The 21,662-nt window shown below is 35.9% G+C and overlaps 1 protein-coding gene across 1 annotated transcript in view; it reads right to left on the bottom strand.

The window, feature by feature from the left end:
- Window positions 1-17,199, bottom strand: part of ARL5B (ADP ribosylation factor like GTPase 5B) — a 28,571-nt gene extending 11,372 nt beyond the window's left edge. Inside the window, exons 1-3 of the mRNA XM_045857859.1 lie at window positions 16,472-17,199; window positions 3,000-3,060; window positions 1,257-1,404 (exon numbers count right to left, since the gene is read on the bottom strand). Of these exons, the coding sequence (XP_045713815.1) occupies window positions 1,257-1,404; window positions 3,000-3,060; window positions 16,472-16,520 (258 nt within the window). The 5' untranslated portion in view covers window positions 16,521-17,199. The remainder of the gene's footprint in view (window positions 1-1,256; window positions 1,405-2,999; window positions 3,061-16,471) is intronic.
- Between the last annotated feature and the right edge of the window lie 4,463 nt (window positions 17,200-21,662).

The raw sequence follows: 21,662 nt of genomic DNA on the forward strand, positions 1-21,662 counted from the left end.
ACACTGGTATGCTGCAAGAAAGGCTGAAGATTTTTGTAGAAATAGTTTATTGAAAGAGCATTTCATGCAAATAGCATCAGTAATAACGTATGTCTTTCTGGACCCATGCTAAGTCAATTTTCAGCGATTTCAATAACTACCCTTTTGTAATGCTATAAATGTACATGAATCAGCAAGAATCAATCTTGATTTATTTATCAAAGATACCTGCTCTTTTTACACCTGCAGTTCATTGTGAGCCTTGAAAAAGTACCAACAACTATACCGTTGAAACAGTTATAATGCTAAAATGTTCTTCCTTACTTTCCGACATATTTTAGCTTTGGAATGTTATTTTACTGTAGATATACATATAAATATATATACAAATATATATATTAATTAAGCTAACATGTTACTATAATATTTGCTTACCAACCTATTCTCCCCAGAAAATAGAAAATTAATTGCTACCACAACTGCTGAGTATCTATGATACATCATTTTGGTTTGATTGGTTATTAACTGCACTAGAATATATACACACGTATATATATGTTATTACAACATAAATCTAGAGGTTTTTATTTAAAAAGGTGACATCGTTCCACACCCCTCCCCCGCAAAAAAAAAAAAAACCACTCAATTTAAGAGGCTTCATTTTAGAAAAAATAATTGGTTTGGTATACTTTGTAAAGAAAAATTATGAATGCAATTGTTTATGAAAATTCTGAAAGCTAGGCCTCTCTCAACAGCATTACATGTTTATTTATTTGTGTAGTTTGCCTCTAAGAATACCAACATAAATAAACATACTCTAGATCTGTTCCCCAGGCTGGCTCTGAACCCGTGAGTGACTCAGAACTCTGGGGGCTGGCCAGCAAATCCACTTTTTTCAATTAAAATATAATCTCACAAAGTTTTTAAACATTCATGTTATTCAAAAATCTTGTATTAAATTACGCCTCAAGTATTTTATTATTACTCTTATGGGAACTTGGGAAAGATGGTATGAACCCTTATGTCCAATTTCCCCACCAGTGGAGACACTGCAGATTGTGGGGAGAATTAACCGAGACCCACGCGCCAGTAAGCACTCGTCTAGTGATAGCTCTCACCGCTCTTTCTACTTGTCTTTAATTTGAAAACCTCAGATTCCTCACCAAAAGAAAAAAGAACTTATTAAAAACAACTGTCAAAATGTCTAAATAATTTCCTGGATTTATTCTGGTTCTGTTTTTTTGTTAAAATTTACTTGAATAGCAACTTCAGCATACCTCTGTGTTTGAGTAGTACGTGTTCCAGGATGACCGCAGCGACTCCTGCCCACCAATATCCCACATGAGAAAATGAGTGTTCTTGACAACTATTTCTTCCACATTGCTTCCTATGGTTGGAGATGTGTGAACCACTTCATTCATTAAGCTGTTGAAAAAAACCGTAACTCTTGAGAATCTTGAGAACCCGAAGCAAGCATTAATCTCTATATTTCACAGGAATCAATCTTCCTTATTTGTACTGGTGATGGTAATCATAAACATCAAAATTAGAATCTTACAGAGCATTTGCGCAAACAAATATCTAGACAAAGAATATAACTTCTGAAGCAAAACTGTTTTTTTGTTCTTTTAATGGGATAAACTACGGACTTGATCTGGATGGAAGGGAACTCTATGGTGTGAGTTTGCATTTCTGTGGCCAAAATTTTAATACCACCCAGGGCAGAACCAGTGCTCCATCCTGAAGACCAAGTTTCTAGGTGATGGTGACACTGATGCTTACAAACCAATGACCATGGAATGGTAGGTCATCTATAACTTTGAAGACTGTCTATGTGAGAAAATTGAGACTTGGCTCAGCCATAAAAATCAGTGCAGGCCTATTAACCTAAACTACAGTCTTAAAAAGATAATGCTATAGAGCAAATGAAAATTTTAATTAAAATTAATTCTAAATATATTTGGTACACTGATGTTCATATCACACATATTATCATAATCATTCATTAACTACATTAATTTATGCAACAAATATGTATTTACCTATAACATGCCAGTAGTGTGTTCAAAGAAGTTTGCAAACCCCTTTGGGGTATTATATATATTTTTGAAGCCATGTACAAAATTATTTCAACAACACTGACAAGATTTCTGAAATGCTTTTATTTGATGTTTAAAGACAAAGTCATATTAAAATACACAATGGCCAATGATTGTTTTAAAGAAAAACAAGTAGCTACTCAGCTCTGAAACAACAGACACACTTAGTAGCTTTCAGCAAAGTAGCTGAAAGGTATGTTAAGCACTGCTTAAGGGAAGAATTTCTGGAGAGCCATCAACTGATACACTTAAGATAAGGTGGGAAGACTAAGAACCACATAATGGGCACTGTATTTTTTAAAATTACTTGTTAAAATGCTTGGGACGTAAATCCATTTTCATTGCTTAACAAGGATCATTTCCTTGGCAGTAAAAGGATAATGGGATGTACTCTGACAAGTAGACTGATGGGTTGTTAAACTTTCCTTAAAGTATAAACATATTTCTCTGAAAGTCTTAAGCTTTTCCCTGGTGCAAGCTACTAAAGCAGTATTTTCAGGGGAGATCTTCATTTCTTTTGATTTGACAAGTCTGGCTATGTAAAACAATTCCAGATCTATTCGGAGTAGCACCGGCTTCCTAGAGACCACAATCTATTTACAGGAACCTCAGTATGATAACAGCTAAGTGAAATGCACTTAGTTACTCACCTCACTCTGGCACTACAATATGTGCTTTATTTATTCTAGTTTTGTGTTAATTCTTTCTTTTGATGCCAGAAAAAGAGTCTGTGATGGCTTTAACAAATGTAGAGCAGCTTACTTATTCACTTTTGCATAAATTTTGTGTTTGGTAAAATACAAAACCATATGTTCAACCTTTTCCATTATATTATAATAATACCTTATTCTTATTAGTTATACAAAATTAGTTCTAATAACTAAAATAATGAAAACTATTTTAATGAACACCTATACTTACAATTGATAAAGAATGGTGGTTTTCCCTGCATTATCCAGTCCCACTATAATCACTTTGTGTTCTAGTGAAAAAAAAAAAAAAGCAAACCATTAACACTTATCACTGCTACATATTACAATTACATGTTTTCAACAATGATTGTTAGTTAGCTCCTAATGAGAATCATTCCCTGGGTACTTATTACTAGATTGTTAAAATAAAAGAAAAAAGAGAACTTTATGATGTCAAGACCTTCTGTCTTGAGAGATGCAGGCTATTATGATATTCTTCACCCAGCTTTCTTACATAGGAATGCGGAAGACAGCGGGAAGGACACAAGAACTTTGTCTCTTCTACTGAGTTGGGGGGAAATTCAAATACTAGTGTTGACATGACATAGTAACTTAAAATGTAAGTTTTCTTTCAAATGTTTGACACACACACCTGCTTGCCCTTTCTATTGATCAAATTAGCTTTTTCTTAAGTTGTTTTTACACCTGGAAGTTCTCCTACCCATGTACTCCAAGAGTTTTTTTCCCCTTTCATTTAAAAGCCCAATTTAAAACATAAATCTGAAGTTTCCAACAGCTAATAAGATACATACTCTCAACCAGTTTTTCATCACTTCCATTGATTTACAAGCAAATACACAATTACTTAATCTGTAATGGGTTTTTCCAACCTGGATTTTACAACTCATTTGAGCAGGTACTGCATCAGCTCTTGGTGCAACACTTCCTTCCCTTCCTCCTCCTGGTGCCATGCACTGACAGTCACTTCTTTCACAAGCAGTTTAATTATTCTGTTAAGTGACAGATATTTTGAAATCTCCTTTGAACACAGAAGAGAACACTCCAGATACCATCTTTTCTAGAGTTTAACCCATACAGAATGTATTAAAGATCACTCTTCCCCAGGGCAGAATGCTTCAGAAGCTACCAGTGAACATCAACAGGGTATGTAAGGAAGCTGCCTTTAGAACCACGACACAGCCCTGGCTGATGTGGCTCAGTGGATTGAGCACAGGCCTGTGAACCAAAGGGTCGCTGGTTCCCTTCCTAGTCAGGGCACATGCCTGGGTTGCTGGCGAGGTCCCCAGTGCAGGGTGTGTGAGAGGCAACCGCACATGGATATTTTTCTCCCTCTCTTTCTCTTTCCCTTCTCCTCTCTCTAAACATAAATAAATAAATCTTAAAAAAAAAAAAAAAAAAGAACCACAACACAACTAATCCACAGCCATTGATTTGACATGACACAGAGAACACTGCTCCTCCTGTTAACCTTTCATGAATGTCAAAATTTTCACCCATACCTAATCAAATGTCAGGTCATATTTCCACTCTAAAATGTTAATACTGCATCAGTCAAAAAGAGGGGCCATAATTTACAGACAAGTTCTTAGGTAACAAAACATCTCTATCTTCTAATGATCTCCATTCGATCTAACAATCTCCATTCGACAGGCACATAATACTGCAGGGCAAACGACACCATCATCTGGAAGAGCTGTTACCACTATGGCAGAAACTGCTTCGTAAAACAAAACAAAGCTCGTCTGCTTCTTATAACTCACTATAATTCTTCTTTTTCTGACTCTTTTGGTTCATAGACCCTAATTTCTAGTGGAGCAAACTCTGAAGTGTTGCTGTTTTTCTCCCTTATAGTACAAGAATGAGAGTATTCTTATTAGTGGAACAACAATCACATCACCTGGCACCAAGCATTCTAAGTTTTGGTGACAGCTGGAAACCACCTGTCCAGCATCTGAAGACCAGTGGAGTCCGTGAAGACATGGAAGTACCCCTAGTCTAAAGGTAAGCTAAACGTGGGTGCACCAAATGATTTATTGCTCGGGCAACTTAAGTGAAGAACGAGGGCCATTTGCAAATAGTTCTGTTCCTTGCATCACATTTTGTATCATTATGATGATCAGAGAATTGAACGCCTGTGATGGCAAAACTAATAAATAATACAACATTCTGAAAGATAGGTTCCCAATTTGAACTAAGTCAGGGGTGGTGAACCCTTAAAGTGGATAGAGTATGAATTTCATTAAAGTTTCTAATCTTTGATTAAGGTCTTTTCAGATTCTTCTTTGTTCTCATTGGTAGGGAATCCCAGTAATTAAGACAAAACACACCATTTCAACGCTCTCTTATGATAACAGTACAGACACCTACCCCTCAAGTAAACCTATCTTTCAATGTAAAATCACCATCAACAACCTCACTCTATATAAGGAAACAACAACAAAACAGAAGCAGCTAAACGCTTTTAAATGCACAAAATTACCAAGGGTTTATTTTAATCTTTTCTTTGAAAAATCTCTTTATATTTATAAGAGTGAAATCAAGTTCAATAAGCATTTACTAAAAAAAGTACAAAATAAAAGCTGTTTGTATTCTGTTGCATAACTGTAATTCTTCCTTCAAAATGCCTCTGTTTTACTTAGCTGCTATTTGAATCTGTCAATGACCAAAGATGTCAGTTCACAAATGTTAATGAAGTTAGTAATTATGTTCATTCTCCTTATGAGCAGAAAATAGAAGGATGTGTTGATTTAAATGTCCATGAGTGGTGTCTAGATTAATAAAATATAAAGTTACTTAAAGGTGTTATTGAATCTCATGGTCTATCAAAGTTCCACATCAATACATACTAAAAGTGTAACTACTATCATGAGGTGGAATCTGATGTTGTGTGATGTTAAAAACTGGTCCTCACGCTTGACACTCGTAACTCAGTGGTACCTGTTCTGCACTGTTGTCCTCCTGGTTGGGCATAATCGACAGGTTATACATCTTATTTTTATGTGCTGAAAAAAAAAAGATTAACTAAACTATGTAGCTGTCAGTAATTCCTTGGAGACTAGCCTTGATAAAAATAATTTCCTATACCTGGCATAGTTAACTAAATCAGACAGACGCTTATAAATCTGTACTATTTGTATTGCCCAACAAAAATTTTTGTTTATCTAATAACTTTTTAAAAAACTCTTAAAATATATCAGTTATGGTACAACTCAGTCACAATTAAGATGAGAAAGAATCTATCCCAAAGGTCAAATTTCAAAATCAGTTGCCAGACAAATATTAGATGTTTAACATCAGTTTCCTTACAGAGCAGAGCAGAGACTTCCATTTCACTAGAATTGGAATGCCTCAAGTTGTGAGAAAATTATACAATTGTATACTGTTACAACTTCAACTGATCCTCAACATGTATATAAAAGCAATATATAAACTTCTAACTCCAAATAACTACTCTCCAAGAACAAAATTATTTTAGTTGATAGACTGAAACACAGTCAATTCTCAGTTAACTTTAAGTAGGGCAAACTATAACATGGACAATATTAAATTCTTTATTTAGAATAAACTGTGCAAATATAATTATAGAAAATTTACCTTCTTTTTAAAAAAATCATTATTAAAATCAATGGTGTCACAGAGACTAAGCTGCCCATGCTTAAAGACAAGAAAATGTGTGTGCTGGGGATAGGGTTTGTACTATTTAAAAGCCTTTGTGGATAGCCAAATAATTTTAGGTTAAAACAAGGTATTATCATACCTATCACAGTTATAATCAACCCAAAAAGTTGTAAAAACCTGTCTGCACACTATGAGAGTCACCTTGGCCATCACTTTCACTAGCAGCCTCTCCCAGTAGACCGACCGGACTGCGACTCTCCCTGCAGCAAAAGTCTGAGGAGAGAGTACTTCCAATGGTACCAATCTACGCATCTCCAGAGCCTGACAGAAAGCATGTTTATTTATCTAAATTAAGGAAAAGGTCCAATCTCAGAGCTTTTGTTTAATTTTGATCAAGCGTGTACACAGAAGTTTCTCTGCAGTCTTGACTATAGGGTTTGCTCCTTTGGATCTGCTAAAAAGGTGGCTCATTTTTTTTGTAAGAGGGGCATGAAGATAAAGATTAGACAGAATTCGGCTTCAAAACAAAATTAGTAACAGCACCTGTTTGTAGACAAATACAGGTAAAATATGGCTAACAAGAAAAATGACTGAAAGAAGTTTCTCCCTTAACCCGATTAAAAAAAAATTTACTAAACTCAATTTGTAGTTTTAGTAGATACCAGCTCCCCCCTCAAAAAAGTTTGTAGATTAACACAAGTATTAGAGAAGCACTAAATATGGACAGTGTCAATACCTTGTGAAATACTATGTTGTTAAAGTGTGATAAAATGAAGTTTTGCAGACAAAGTCTACAAACAACTCCGTAACTAAACAAACAAAAATGCCCTAAGTCACCCGATTTGGTAACTTAGCAAATCTGGGGTATTGCACACAATGAAAATTAAGTCTGAATTATTGCAAAGGGTAGGCAGTAAAATTTTCAGAGGATATGATGTCACAATGTGGGATCTGAGGCCTAGACCCAAGGAAGTCTAGCTCTTGCTGGTGGCTCAGTTGGTTAGAGCATCATCACACAACTTTTGGCTTCAGTCACAGCGAGGGCACATATGCCAGACAACAGGTCACAGGGATGTTTCTCTCCCTCTTTCTCAAATCAGTAAGCATGTTCTCAGGTGAGGACTAAAAAAAAAAAAAAAAGGAAGTCTAAGCTCTTGTGGGGGGCATAAAAAACTGTGTCCTATATTACACTGATAATAGAATCATAAAATATAGCTTGGGACAGATTGCAAAACTTGAGATGCACTCTTTCTCTCCCACCTCTTCAGCAAAAAAAGTGCCACCTATAAGACACCTATGAGGAACCCAGTTTTCAAAAAAACCCCACAAAACTACTAACCCAGGTCACCTTGCTTATTTTATAGAAAGGAAATGGAGGCCCTATAAAGTTAAGTAAATGATTTTAGTAAACATAGGTAAAAGCTAGCTTTGTTTCCCTGCTCTTTTAGCTATAAAATATTATCTTCCCTCCCTAAATCTTTAGCCCCCTCCCAATCCCACCTCATTACCCATGTTCTTGGATACCGAAATTTTGTTAACAGCCAACTACATAAATCTGATGATTCCACAATTTACCATTTATTGACTCATTACAAACATGAATGTAATACTTGTAATTAAGATGAACAAGGCAAGGGCTCTACCCTCAAAAACCTTAAAAGTCAGGTATGTAAACGAGCACTTCATTCTTAGTACTAAGCAACAGACAGAAGTATCACATGATATTCTTAAGGATAAGTGCAATCTAGAATCCAACTCTTAGCTAAACAAATAAAATGTCAATACTATAAAGAATATTCTAGACTGTCAGTCCAAGTGATTTACTTGCACTGTGTAAATTAATCCTCACAATCGCTCTAGAAGCAAGTGCAATTATTCCTCCTCTCCCAGGGGAGTAAACAGTCTGAGGTTAAGTAAGTACCTTGCGTAAGGTCATATTGCTGGGAGGTCTGGCTGAGGTCTCCCAACTTGATGCCTCTCCATGTTTGTGACACAAATCAAGTTTTAGTCTTACAATAATAAGTAAGAATAGCTTACTGGATAAAAGAAAGACGAGGCTAAATGAAGAGATTAAATACAGATGAAGAAAGAAAATCGAAGGTCTAATTACGTAGAACACTCTGGTCACAGGCCAGGTGGAAGTGCCTAAGGAAAAAGACCAAAGATCTCTCTCTCTCCACAAAGCACTGAAAATAAGCAATGATTAAGAAAAGCTTCAACAAGGAAATACTGAAATGTAGTTTTTTATATAATTCAAATGCGGCCCAGTGGAAGGTAACCTGCAAGGAAGGGTTAAGGAGCACAGACAATCTCATCACTGGTTTTCAAACTTGCTGAGCTATGACCACACTTAAATACATTTCATGTCATGACTCAGGATACACATAATTGAAACAAATAGAACAGTACCTTTGCTAACTGACACATTCTGACTGTTTTTATTTTAGACTACTCATTTCTTTTTAAAACAATGGCCCTCACTAAATTGGCTTTGTTATGTTGGGTAATTTTGGGGAAAAAGCTTTTTTTGAGAAATACAGGTGAACTGGAGTGAGTTCAAAAATACAAAAAGATTTACAAATTCAAGAAGCTCAGCAAACCCCAAGTAAGATACATAAAGAAATAGGTGGTTCATTGTAAACCTTCTGAAAATCAAAGACAAAGGGAAAATTGTGAAGGCAGCAAGAAGGACAATAAAGTAAAGATATAAATACTGGCTGACTTTTCACCTGTGTAAAAAAAAAAAAGTAAGATAGCAGAAGATAGTGGAATGACTTTAGAGTGCCAAAGAGGGGGGAAATCAAGTTAAGATGCTATTTTCAGAAAAAATATACAGTTGAAGAATGAAGGCATTTGCAGATAAAACGAAGAATTCACCACCAAAAGAGCCACACTATAAAAATGCCAGAGTCCTTCAACTTGAATGGAAATTATGCTAGAGAAGAATTCAAAACATCAAAAATAGTAATATGAGTAAATATAAGAGAACATTTTACCCTCTCAGAACTTTTAAAGAACACGTGACAGTTTACAGCAAAAAATACAACACTGTACTGTGCAGTTTATAACACATTTAGATACAGTACATATATATAACCTGCACGGTCACAAAGGTCTAGGGGACGGGCGAGTGCAACTTATACTTCAAGATTCTTCCACTTTGCAAGTATTACATTACTAATTCTAAGTAGATTGCAAAAAGGTAAGAATGTTGTAATCTCTTGAAGGACCATGGAAATAATGTAAAAGAGAACTGTTAAAATAGACAAAAAATTTAAATGGAATTTTAAAAATTAAAGATATCAGTTAACCCCAAATAAAGAAAGGGAGAAGAGAGTAACAACAAAATAAAACAAAAGCAGAGATAAACAGAAAACAAATAATAAAATTGCATACCTTAATATCTAACCATATCATATATCCAAGTACATCAACAACCTGGATTAAACATTCCATTTAAAAGGGAGAGAATTTCACACTAGATTAAAAAAAAAGACAAAATCCTACTCCATGTTCTCTTAGAAGAGACACACATTAAGAGATATATTAACAAGACTAACTTAACTTAATAAACATTTATAGAATATTGCACACAACTAACTGCAAAATACATTCTTTTAAAGAGCAAATGGTACATCACCAAAACAGACCACATAACTGATAAAAGTTAATAAGTTTGACAAAAGAAACAAAAAGAAAATCTTAGAGTATATTTCTGACCACAGTAGAATTAAATTAGGAATCAATAATAAGCTACCTAGAAAAATAAATATTTGGAAACTGAACACTTATAATCCATAGTTAAAAAGAAGAAATTAAACAAAAAAAAATTAAAACTATTTCAACCTGAATAATGAAATAGAGCGTATTAAACTTTGTGGAATGAAGCTAAATCAGCATTTAAGAGAGACATTTATAGATTTAAAATGTTTATAATTGAAAGAAAAAGGAGACAAAAACAAAGACACATCCCACCCTTAAAAACTGGGAGTGGAGGGTAAGGCATACCCAAAGGAATCAGATGGAAGAAAATAAACATGAGAAATTAGTAAAAGAAAAAACAGAAACAATGGAGAAAATGAAAATATTCCCTATAAAAAAAAGTCAGAGAACTGACACTACGAGACCTCCAAATCTACTATGAAACAGTGCTGTAAGCATGATGGTGCAGCACGGCACAGGGACAGAGTTCACACTTCAGTTTCAACAAAGGCTCCAAAGCAAGTCTTCAGTAAATTACGCTGCAAGAAGCAAATGTCCATGTGAAAAAATAATGAATATCAAGTCCTACTCACATCATCACCCCAAAATAATTTGAGATGGCTTGTAGGCATAAGCATGTAAAAGCTACAACTTCTAGATGAAAGGAACAGAACACAGAAAACAACATCTATTAGGACAAAAAGAGAAATTAGACTATACCAAAATGTCCACTTAGGAAAACTTCCCATTAACAAAATGAATAGGGAAGCCAAAGACTAGGTAAAATGTTCACAAAACATGTATCTGAGGACTCAATTCCAGAATGTATAAGTAATTATGTGTACATACTTTTTTGGACAAAAAGCATTCTTAAATGGACAAAAAATATTTTGGCAATTTTGCAAAGAAAGATATACAAATAGGCTATAAGCACCTGAAAAAAATGCTTAACATCCAATAGTCAATGGAGAAATACAAATTAAAACCAAAATAAGATACCACTACACGTCTAACAGAATAGCTAAAGTTAAAAAAGAAGACTGGCAACACCAAATGTTGGTAAGGATGTGGAGCAAGTAGAGGTCTCAAACACTGCTGGTAAGAGTATAAAAATTGTATAACCACTCTGAAAAACAATCTAATAGTTTTTCTAAACTAATCATATATCTATCCTATGACCTAAAAATTATACTTCTAGATATTCTCCAAAGAGAAATGAAAACATGTCTACAAAAATTCTTAAGGGCATTTGTGGTATTACAGCTCATCATAATGCAAATGAATGAACAAACTGTGGCATATTCCTGCAATGGAATTACAACAGGTCTAAAGGGACAGCTTCCAATGTAAAAGGATAACATAAAAATAAATAGAAACAGAAAATTAAAGAACAGAAGAAAAGTTCAAAGAAACTTAAAAGATATAGCATTATGAAACAATGCCATAAGAACAACTTTAAAAAAATTTAGCAAGTTAGAAAAACGTTTTTTAAGTTAAAAATACAATGGCTGAACAAGGGGGATGGGAAAACAAAGAAAATATCTCAGAAAGTAGAACTCAAAAAAAAAAAAGTAAAATTGAAAGGAATACTAGATAATCAGTGTAGTAGCATATGACCAATCAAAGAAAAAATTTTTCAAAAATTCCTAGAACCAAGAAGGGTACACCTTTATTTTTAAAAGGCTCAGAAAGCCTAGTGCAATAAATCAAAAATAAATCAAGGTACTCCTCTTTCAAATTTAAAAAATAACAGAGGTAAACAGAAAATTCTAAAATCTACTGGGCAGAAAAAATCAGACTAAGAATGACAATGGTCTTCTCAACAGCCTTGGAAGCTGGAGAACAATGGCAATCAATACCTTCAAAATCTGAAATGTTTTGCAACCCAGAATTCTATATCCAGCCTAATTATAAATCAAAACTGAGGGCAGATCAATACATTTTTAGGTACTGGAATTGCAAAAAAATTATCACTTTGGACAACTTTGCAGGAAATTTCTGAAGGATGTGCTTCATCAAAGTAAGCGCAAGGCAAGAAGGACATGAGTTCTAATAAAAAGTACACTCCTAGAATCATGGCAAAGATGAGTCCAGAACAGCTGTGGACCAGACAGAAAGAAACAAGTCCAGTTTGGAGCAGGAAGGAATATTGAGGGCATGGTGAAGAAGGATAAATCATCTGATAGATGTGATGTGGGGAAACTAGTACAGAGTTTCTGAATAATATGAAATGACTTAGTCAAGTGTACACAGAAACTAAAGCAATATGATGTTGTAATTATTTACTGTAGGAGAAAAAACTCTAGGAAAAAAGGGGAACAATTTTAGCATACTGTGGCTCAGCAGCAACACACCTATATAATTACAATAATGAAAAGACAGTGTGGATTAAACCAAAAACCTATATTGGGATGATGAGAGAAAAGGTCACAAAGGCACTAATTTCTCTTCTACCATATAAATGATTTGTATACTTGAAACTAACATAATTTTGTCAATTATATCCCAATTAAAAAACACAAATGATATTTAAAATTTCTATATATGCATATTATTAAAAATATGGAGGCACAGGAAAAAAAAGTCACGAGATTTGACTAATATATAACATAAAGACATTAGCACTGTTTAATTTAGAAAAACTGTGTACATATTACTTTAATATAAAATTTTATGTATAAAAACATCAGAAAAATTTTGTTTGGATTGGAGATACAACAGGGAATAAGATAAAGTTCATGCCTTTGAAGTTATTTCTATTGAGAGAAACAAACAAATAAACAAGCTTATGAGACCAACGTTAGTCCAAAAAATAGAAAATGCATGCTGGGGTGGAAAGAGTGGTCAGGGAAATTGTTAAGGATTCACATTTGACCAGAAACCTGAACCATATGAAGTAAGATATGGAGAATATTCCAGAAAATAGGGAGCAGACACATGGTAAGTTTAAGTTTCATGTGCTTGAAACCAGCAAAATGTCCACAATTCAGAGAGAAATGAAAGACTGAAGATCTGAGCAGTCAGAAGAACAATGCCATAAACAAGCCGGCTATCAGTGCTCAAGAAAACATGGAATTCACCAAAAAGATATGATTAGATAATGAAATTATAATGTCAGCATTTGCTTCTGAAAATTCACTACCATTAAAACCATATTCAATTCATCCTTCATTCTGGGTAATACAAGAAATAACCGATTACCAGTTGTACAGTAACAATAGAAGAAAAGACTAAAAAAAGTTAAAGAATACTCAACTTTTGAGGTGGATTGAAAGATACCATAGACACAAATTTATTTATTTTATACAAACACAAACACAAACATATAAATATATAAAATAAGGTTCATAAAGATAGTTAAGATTTTGACATTTCTTTCATTGATAAGTGTGTCAAGGTATTCAATCTCGTAGCTTAAAATTAAGCAATACAAAATTACACAGGTTAATTATGTAACCTTTACTAAGACAATACATGCCTTAGCATACTTATGTAATAGCTTTACTAAGCTATTAGTAATAGCTTTACTAAGTAAAGCTTTACTAAGACAATACATGCTTTAGCATACTTATTCCCTGAGAGGTGACAAGTTTATGAAAAAATGCTTGGTGCTCTAAAATGCTACAAGAAAAAAAAAAAAAAAAGATGGGAGTGAGGCAAATGCTGGAAGAAAGATAAGGGAAAGGAGTATTTAAGGTAAGACACTCCCATCAGTTCTCAATTCTGGCCGCTCAGCTCGTCTGAATTATCTTGGCACTGATACCCAGACCACCCCACCCCATTCTGACTTCCCTGGTCTGAGGTGGGCCTTGGGCATATTACTCTAATATGTAACCAAGACTGAGTGACTTGAGTATCTCTGGATTAGATGTGTTATAGTGGTGAAAATGGAAAAAGCCAAGCTGGTCAGTTAATTTTGTCAATATAGAAAGTAAAAGTAACAGGACTAAAGTATCAATCCCTTGCTCAAATGTAACAGACCATGACCCAACTCTTCAACTGCTCCTACAGCTTGCTCCACACAGTTTAAAGTCTTAGTCAACATACAAGGTCTTCTGTGATCTGGCTCCCCTGGCTGCCTTTCCAACCTCATCTCCTTTAACTCCTCCACAGGCAAACTAAAACACAGCCAAACTAAACTATCTGCAGCTTCCTTCCATGTCCCAAACTAATTCCTCTGCCATTTGCATATTATTAGTTCTTTTGCCTAGAATAACATGCCCCTTCTACTCAATCTGCCTAGCATGCCTTGTAAATTCCTACTTGTCATTCAAGTCCAAGTATACCTTTTCCTGCAGTCTTCCAGGAACCACATGAGAAAACATAATCATTTCCTTCTGGTGCCATCACCACACTTTTATACAATCAGTTAAATAATTTTCCACACTGCATTTCTTTCCTACTTTTCTGTCATGTACTGATCTTTGAGCACCATGAGGACAAATAACTGTATCTTTTGTTTGTTTTTAAATCTTCATTATCTCCCATTCCTAACTCCCATGCTAGACTGGTTTATGTCCTATGACTAACCAATTGCATTCATTCATGCAACTAACTGGTTAGTCATAGGACCTGGTTAGTTAGTTGCATGAATGAATGAGAATGGGTTAGTTAGTTGCATGAATGAATGAGAATAAAATGATCAAAAAGCCACTAGTATTAAATATACAACAGGTAAGTTAAAGGAAAAATCTCAATAGTAATGAGGATTTAGGAGACCTGAACAGTTATGACTATAAAAGCATCCCATGAAATGTCTTTCATTGTCTCCTGAATTTTCCAGTTATATACTTCAGTTCTTTTTTAGTTTAAGACTAAAAAAGCATGATAAAGAGCAGTAATAAAACAGAGAGGGGAGAAAGGGGAATGGGACAGGTTACCAGGGAGAACCAAAGACTTTGGTAATGTTTTACTTCTTAAACTACAGGAAAAGATAAGCAGGTGACTTCTGTACAAATCTATATATTTTTTAGCATGTCATACAATGCTGCTTTACATATTAGTGACTTTATGCAACAAGGACTATAAAATATAAACTGCTTTAAAATAATGCATTAAATTTATGGATAATATTCATAAAGTCTTAAACTCTGGTCACTCTGAAATCACTTGAAAAGTGTTATCTGTGATAACTGAGTATGTCCACAGATGTGCATGCATACACATATATCTGTATTTGTAACCTTGAAAAAGATTATTTTCGTGTTCTAATCTACTGAAAAAAGTAAAACCATTTCATCGCTTTCATCTTAAATAAAAAAAAAAAAAAAAAAGAAACCCTGGCTAGTATAGCTCAGTGGCTTGAATGTGGGCTGCAAACCAAAGGGTCACGGGTTCGATTCCCAGTCAGGGCACATGCCTGGGTTGCAGGCCAGGTCCCCAGTGGGGGCACAGGAGAGGCAACCACACACTGATGTTTCTTTCCCTCTTTTTCTCCCTCCCTTCCCCTATCTAAAAATAAATAAATAAGACCTTAAAAAAGAGAAAAAGATACTACATTAGCAGGAACAAATTGGTAACATCATAAACACTGGTTTTTATTATGTCCAGGTTATTAAATGCAAAATGAAACTAGTTGAATTTAAAAACTGGTTTCAATTGCTAAGACAACATTAAAAGAATACCTAAAACTTTACCTGTTGTCGCTTCTTTTCTGTCTGGGTATTTTTCTCTCTTCACAAGACATCACATTTCATTCTCTCTGACTCAGAACAGGTTTTACAACTCTTGGCCCTTTGGACTTGCAACTTTTAGATGTCTCATAATCAGTCTAGACTAATCACAGACACGCAAGATCCTACCTAGGACCGAGAGCCTTTAGTTTTCTAACATCTATGAAAGGAATAAAGGATTTAGGATGAAGATTTTCAGAAAGCCGTGTATTTCAAAACGATAACTCGTTCCCGAGTCCTAGAGAACTGGCGAATTCAGAGAGAACACGAAGGCGCACTGACTTCAAGAGCAGGTCGGAAAACAAAAGAGCACTCGTTTAAAAAAAAGTTGTAAGTTTCAGTCTTGCCTTAGGGCAAGGCTACAGATTTTTAATTCGAGACGTAAAAGGCACTCAAAATGTACCAATAGGTGCTTTCCGCTTACCTTCACTAAAATTCAAAATTCTTAGTCTGGGTTCTGGGACATCAAATGCCTCTCCTTAAGACTTCCCATTTCTCCTCACATCAGGTCTCTCCTGCACCTTCTCCCAACCCCAAATACTGAATTTCTACCCGCTCCCTTGACTAAGTCACTGCTCTGCGTCTCAGAACAGCTGTGTACACCGAGAGCGCTCCTTGCTGCTGTCCCTTTCCGTGGCCAAACCCTCTTCCAGACATTCGAGCCGTTGCGCAGCTCCATGCTACTCACCTTGGTTACAGAAGAGGCTCCACAGTTTAGCGAAGATCAGCCCCATCATGAGCAGCTGGGAGGGCCTCGGGGTCCCTCAGCAGCAGGTGCTGCTGCGCCGGGGCCCCCACCGCGACGCGGGCTGTGGAATACCGAGGAGAAGCCAACTGTGACCGGCGCGGAGAGGGAACTAGTTGGCCGAGAAGCCGCGATCGCCTGCTCGGCTACCCGCCCGAAGGCGTCGCGCCGAGTCCCTACCGGATAGTCCTTTGTTTCGAGCACACTGAGCCCAACGTCGATCCGTAGTCCCCTCCGTCTGCACCCACCTACCCACCAAAGTCTCAACCAGCCCCAAGCCCCGCCTCCGCTCCGCCTTTTCTCCCGACCTCAGGACCACCCATCGCCGGAAGGACGGAACCTGACGTAGCGCACTTACGTCAACCCACGCATTCGACGTGGCGCTGTCTCCGGTTTCGTTTCCGGTATGAAGACTCCTATCGGCCAGTCGTGTAGGAGGTGGGAGTGTGTGTGGGAATTGGGGAGTTTCCCCGGGTAAACACTTCCTTTCTCGTCACAGTTTAGAACTGTTTGCCGGTTCACGTTTTAGAGTCTGCTGTCTAGCAAGTGCGTCCCTGGCCTCTAAACATGGGGCAGTCTGCAGTTTGTTGGAGCTGTCTCCTTTTGCTATACAGAAGTGAGAATTGTCTTTAGGCTGAGCTCTCTACCTCTCATCCTTGGTGTTCCGCCTTTATTCTTAATTCTGAAAGATATTGATGGGGAGAGAATCCATGGCATACCTGTAGCCATAGAGTTCAGTTCTGTGATTAACTTAAGGACTCCCAGTTTTGCCAAGCACTTGGTATTTTTGTGAATCCCAAATGTACAAAATAAAAAATAAAATTTTCCTGTTAATTGAAATTCACTTTTTAGAATTAAAATGGAATCCCAGTAGTTTCCCGGGTTCGACAAAAGAAGAAAAAGCTACAAGTGCTGTACTTGAAGCAAAACAAACTGAAATTTCATGGGGGAAAAAGTCAAACTAGGGAATTAAAATATATAGAGATACCTAATACAACTAAAAGGAACTATTATAAGCTAATTTTAAATAATCTTGGAAGAATTGGCTGCAGATGAAATTGAGTTCAATTTATTACTAATTAACTCAGAAGTCTGGGTGTATATAAATCAATTCACTATATGGTTGGTTCAATTCCATTTTCTTTTTCATGGTTAGATTCTAACAAATTTAGAAGCTTCGCAGCCTGAGATGAAACGTAACGAATTCCCCTGAAACCAGTTGCAGGAGCAAACTGAATTAAAACGACTATGAACTTTAGTCTCATAGATTTTACCCCTGAGCAAGTTCTTTTAACACACCAAACTAGAAACATAGCCTCGCTTTATTGCACTTTGTTGTATGTGTTTTTAAAGGTATTCCCATTTATTCTGATGAGAATGCATACATAATTTTCATGTGTTTAGACTTACAGGCATAAAAGATCTGGAAAAAATGAGAACTATGCCAATATTATGTATTTTTTAAATATTATAAAGGTTTCCTACAATGTGAGGTCAAAGGATTGCCATGTTCCAACAAAAAACTTAAGAATGTGATATGCTGTTGCCAGAATTATACTACACATAGTGGAAAATTAATGACTTTATTAGTAGATAGTACTGAGAAAACTGACTCATATATGGTGAAAGTAAATCTTGGATTTCATGTACAAATTTGAATTTCAAATAGTTTAAAAGTAATAATAGCAGCCAGTACAGCCTGGCATGAACCAATGATAACAAATGTTTGAACATGCAGAACAGACACTAGCCATTGCAAAGACCCACATGTACTAGCTGGAACTTAGCCCTGTTTAGTGGCGTAAATGTGAAAGCAAAAGCTAATACACTAAGAGAAGAAAATGTAAACTATCTTAACTACTTTTAAATAAGAAATCAAAAAGCAACAAATGATGTGACAAAATAGTTAATTTACCTACATTAAAATAAAAAAAATCTGTTTAGGAAAGGACACCCATAGATACACAAATTTAAGTGCCATTCTGAGAGTTATTTGCAACTGCCGAGGGATATATGAGCAAATCTTGAAAACAAAGACACAGGAAATCCCCATGGCAAAATGAGCAAAAAGAAATGAACATTTCACAGAAAGGGAAACCAGAAAGACTGACAAGTATATGAAGAAATTCCCCAAATTCCTGGGCATGAGATGAAAGCACATTAAAACACTGTACCACTTTACCTCCATCAGACTGGCAAAAAATAGAAAGTTGGGCAATAAAAGGGCTGATGAGGGTGAGAAGAAATGGAAAGCTTCCAGTGGGAGAGTTACTGATCGAAAGAAAAATTTGGTTGAACCATTGAGAAGTCAACCTGTTTGACCTGTAATCCCATCCTGAGTACCTGTGCCAAAGAACTTTCCACACAAGCATGGAAGGGGACACAAATCAGGATGTTCATCATGGCCTTGTCTGTGTGCTGAGGGGTTATAGGTACCTAGGGTTGGAGTCACCTTGGGTCCACCAAGTGGACATGTAAGTAACACACAGCTGACACCCACTTTGGAATGTCACAGTGCAGTTCAAAGCAATGCAGCAGATATAAAACAAGCACAGCATATTGAATGAAAAAGAAGCAGCACAAGATCTGTAGTACAATGCCAAATATATAAGAAGGATATTCACATGTATAGCACTGCATTTTACAAGGATACATTAATATTCAAATACATGTAATCAACACCTTAGAATAGATGATTATGGGAGAGGATGGCCTGAAAAAGGGAGAAAAGTCTTAAAACCAGAGAAGCCTTGCATGGAGTAGAATCAGATCCACAACAAAAAGTCTCCCTGTGCTCATATGCTTTAAATGATGTGTGTGCACCAGGAAGGGGGCTATAAAAGGTCCTGGGGTGAGTTAGACATCCAAGGTTGAGAACCTTTGATATCCTTCAAAAGAGTACCCACAGTGTGCTTGTGCCTAGGCTCATGCATGTATGGGCTTGATCATTTATTTTCCTGCAAGCCAAGGAACCACACCTGTGTATATGCCTCAAGCAAACTTCACTACCTATCTCTAAGTGACACTAAGCCCACTTAGGGATATGGTGTGAATCTGAGACCTGAAATTCCCTTCTCAACCCTAATTTATTTCAGCTCCCTCTTCAGTTTCATAAAACAGACATTTTGGTGAAGGAAAGGGTGGAAGTGAAAGGGTGAGGGGTGAGAGATGTGCCAGCAGGTTGTGAAATTCGGCACACCATGTGAATGGAGCCACAGTCCACCCAGGGTAGCAATGACAGCCACACAACTAACCAGATAACTAACAGCTTGAAACTAGTGTCAACAAGAGAGGAGGTCAAATATGCCTTGATTTTGCTTTAGCTTAAAGGTAAGTTCTACCTCAGCTTCATAGGACCAGCTCTCATAGGACCAAAAGGGGACAGCTGTTCTGCCCAAGTCCAGCTGGGCCTCCAAACAGGGAATTCCATCGAAGTAACTACAGTCTTTTTCCTAGACCTTCCATCAGCAAAAAGATTTCAACTTGATGAAGGCTCATATGATGACTAGCATTTTTTAGCTGTAAAGTGTTTTTTTTTTCTTGTTAAGGTACGTACATTGTTTTTTAAGATATAATGCTATTGCACACTTAATAGACTACACTATAGTATAAACATAACTTTTATGTGCACTGGGAAACCAAAATTCATGACTTGCTTTATTGCAATATTCACATCATTGTGGTGGTCTGGAAACAAACCCACAATATCTCTGAGGTATGCCTCTATTTTGTTATGGGTGGAGGGAGAAATATATGACTTGGGTCCTCCCAGTGTTATGATTCAAAGACCCTTTAAGCTTTATATATGGGATAATGTGCTCCAAATTTCATATTAAAGGCAAGTTTTAACTTCACAAATAGAGAAAAAGGTGTGCACTGAGCTTACACAAATTAAAATATTTAACTTTTCATGATCATATATTGGCCTGTAAATGTAAGTGATTTTGCTTTTGTGTTAATAGAGGTTTAAAGGAACGTTTCTAGTTCTAGTTTTATTAAACAATAAACTTTAGATTTTGTAATTTAGCTTCAATTGTTACACATGGATATAAACCACATTCCTTATTTTCTGGCTTTCAGATTCCTAAGGAAAGTAGCAGAAAAAAGCATTTTTTTTTGCACAGCCTTGAAGCAAAAAAAAAAAAATTACACTTAAATACTTTTATAGTGACCTAATGATATTTTAGAGACAGTAAATTTGAATTATTCTTTCACTTTTAATTAGGTGGAGTGAATATATTTGAGCAGCACCGTTGATATTTTTGTTGGTTCTACTCTTGCAATGTTTGAGACTTGTTGATCAACTGTTCTAATATACTCTTATGTTTTTTACAGTTTAGCTGACCAGACTGCTGTAATATTTTAAAAATATTTTCACATTAAAATGTTTTATTGGTATATTTAGAAATTAGAAGTTTTTAATAACTCAAAGGAAAGAAAACTAGTCACAACTGAAAAATGTCTATGATTAACAGATTATAGTTGTAGTTTACCTAAACAGAAATCATGCTGATGTACCATATTGATCTGTTAGAAATAATACACTTTAGTACATATTGTACATTTGTATCAGTTATAGAAATTATAGTAGGAATGCTTGTCAAGAATCTAATTAACCTAGAGAATTTTGACTAATAATTGGCTTTTTAATGTAGCACTTTTAACACCTTTGTGATTTTTTTTCTTAAACATGCTTTAGCCCAGACCAGTGTGGTGCAGTTGGTTGGGTTTCATCCTGTAAACTACAAGGTTGCTGGTTCAATTCCAGTCAGAGCATGTGCCTGGGTTGTATGTTTGGTTCCTCATCAGGGCGTGTAAAGAAGGCCCATCAACGTTTCTCATATCAACATCGAAGATTTTTTTTCACCTTGAAATTTTAATTTCTTTGTTTTGCAGCAGCATTTGTATCTTTTTCTTAAAATATGTTGAGCTGGAGAGAAAGATTACTGGCATTTCATTTTAATACAATTGTTAGGAATATAACCTACATTCTGAAGTGCAACACTTCAGAATGTAGGTTATATTCCTAACAATTGTGTTATCATGTTACTTTATTTTTCAAAAGAGGAGAAGGGAGGGACAAAGAGAGGGCAAGAAGCATCGATGTGAGAGAGAAACATTGATTGGTTGCCTC

Source organism: Phyllostomus hastatus, unplaced genomic scaffold (genome assembly GCF_019186645.2).
Source record: "Phyllostomus hastatus isolate PE091 unplaced genomic scaffold, TTU_PhHast_1.1 phas_scaffold_1674, whole genome shotgun sequence".
NCBI classification, from domain to species: Eukaryota; Metazoa; Chordata; class Mammalia; order Chiroptera; family Phyllostomidae; genus Phyllostomus; species Phyllostomus hastatus.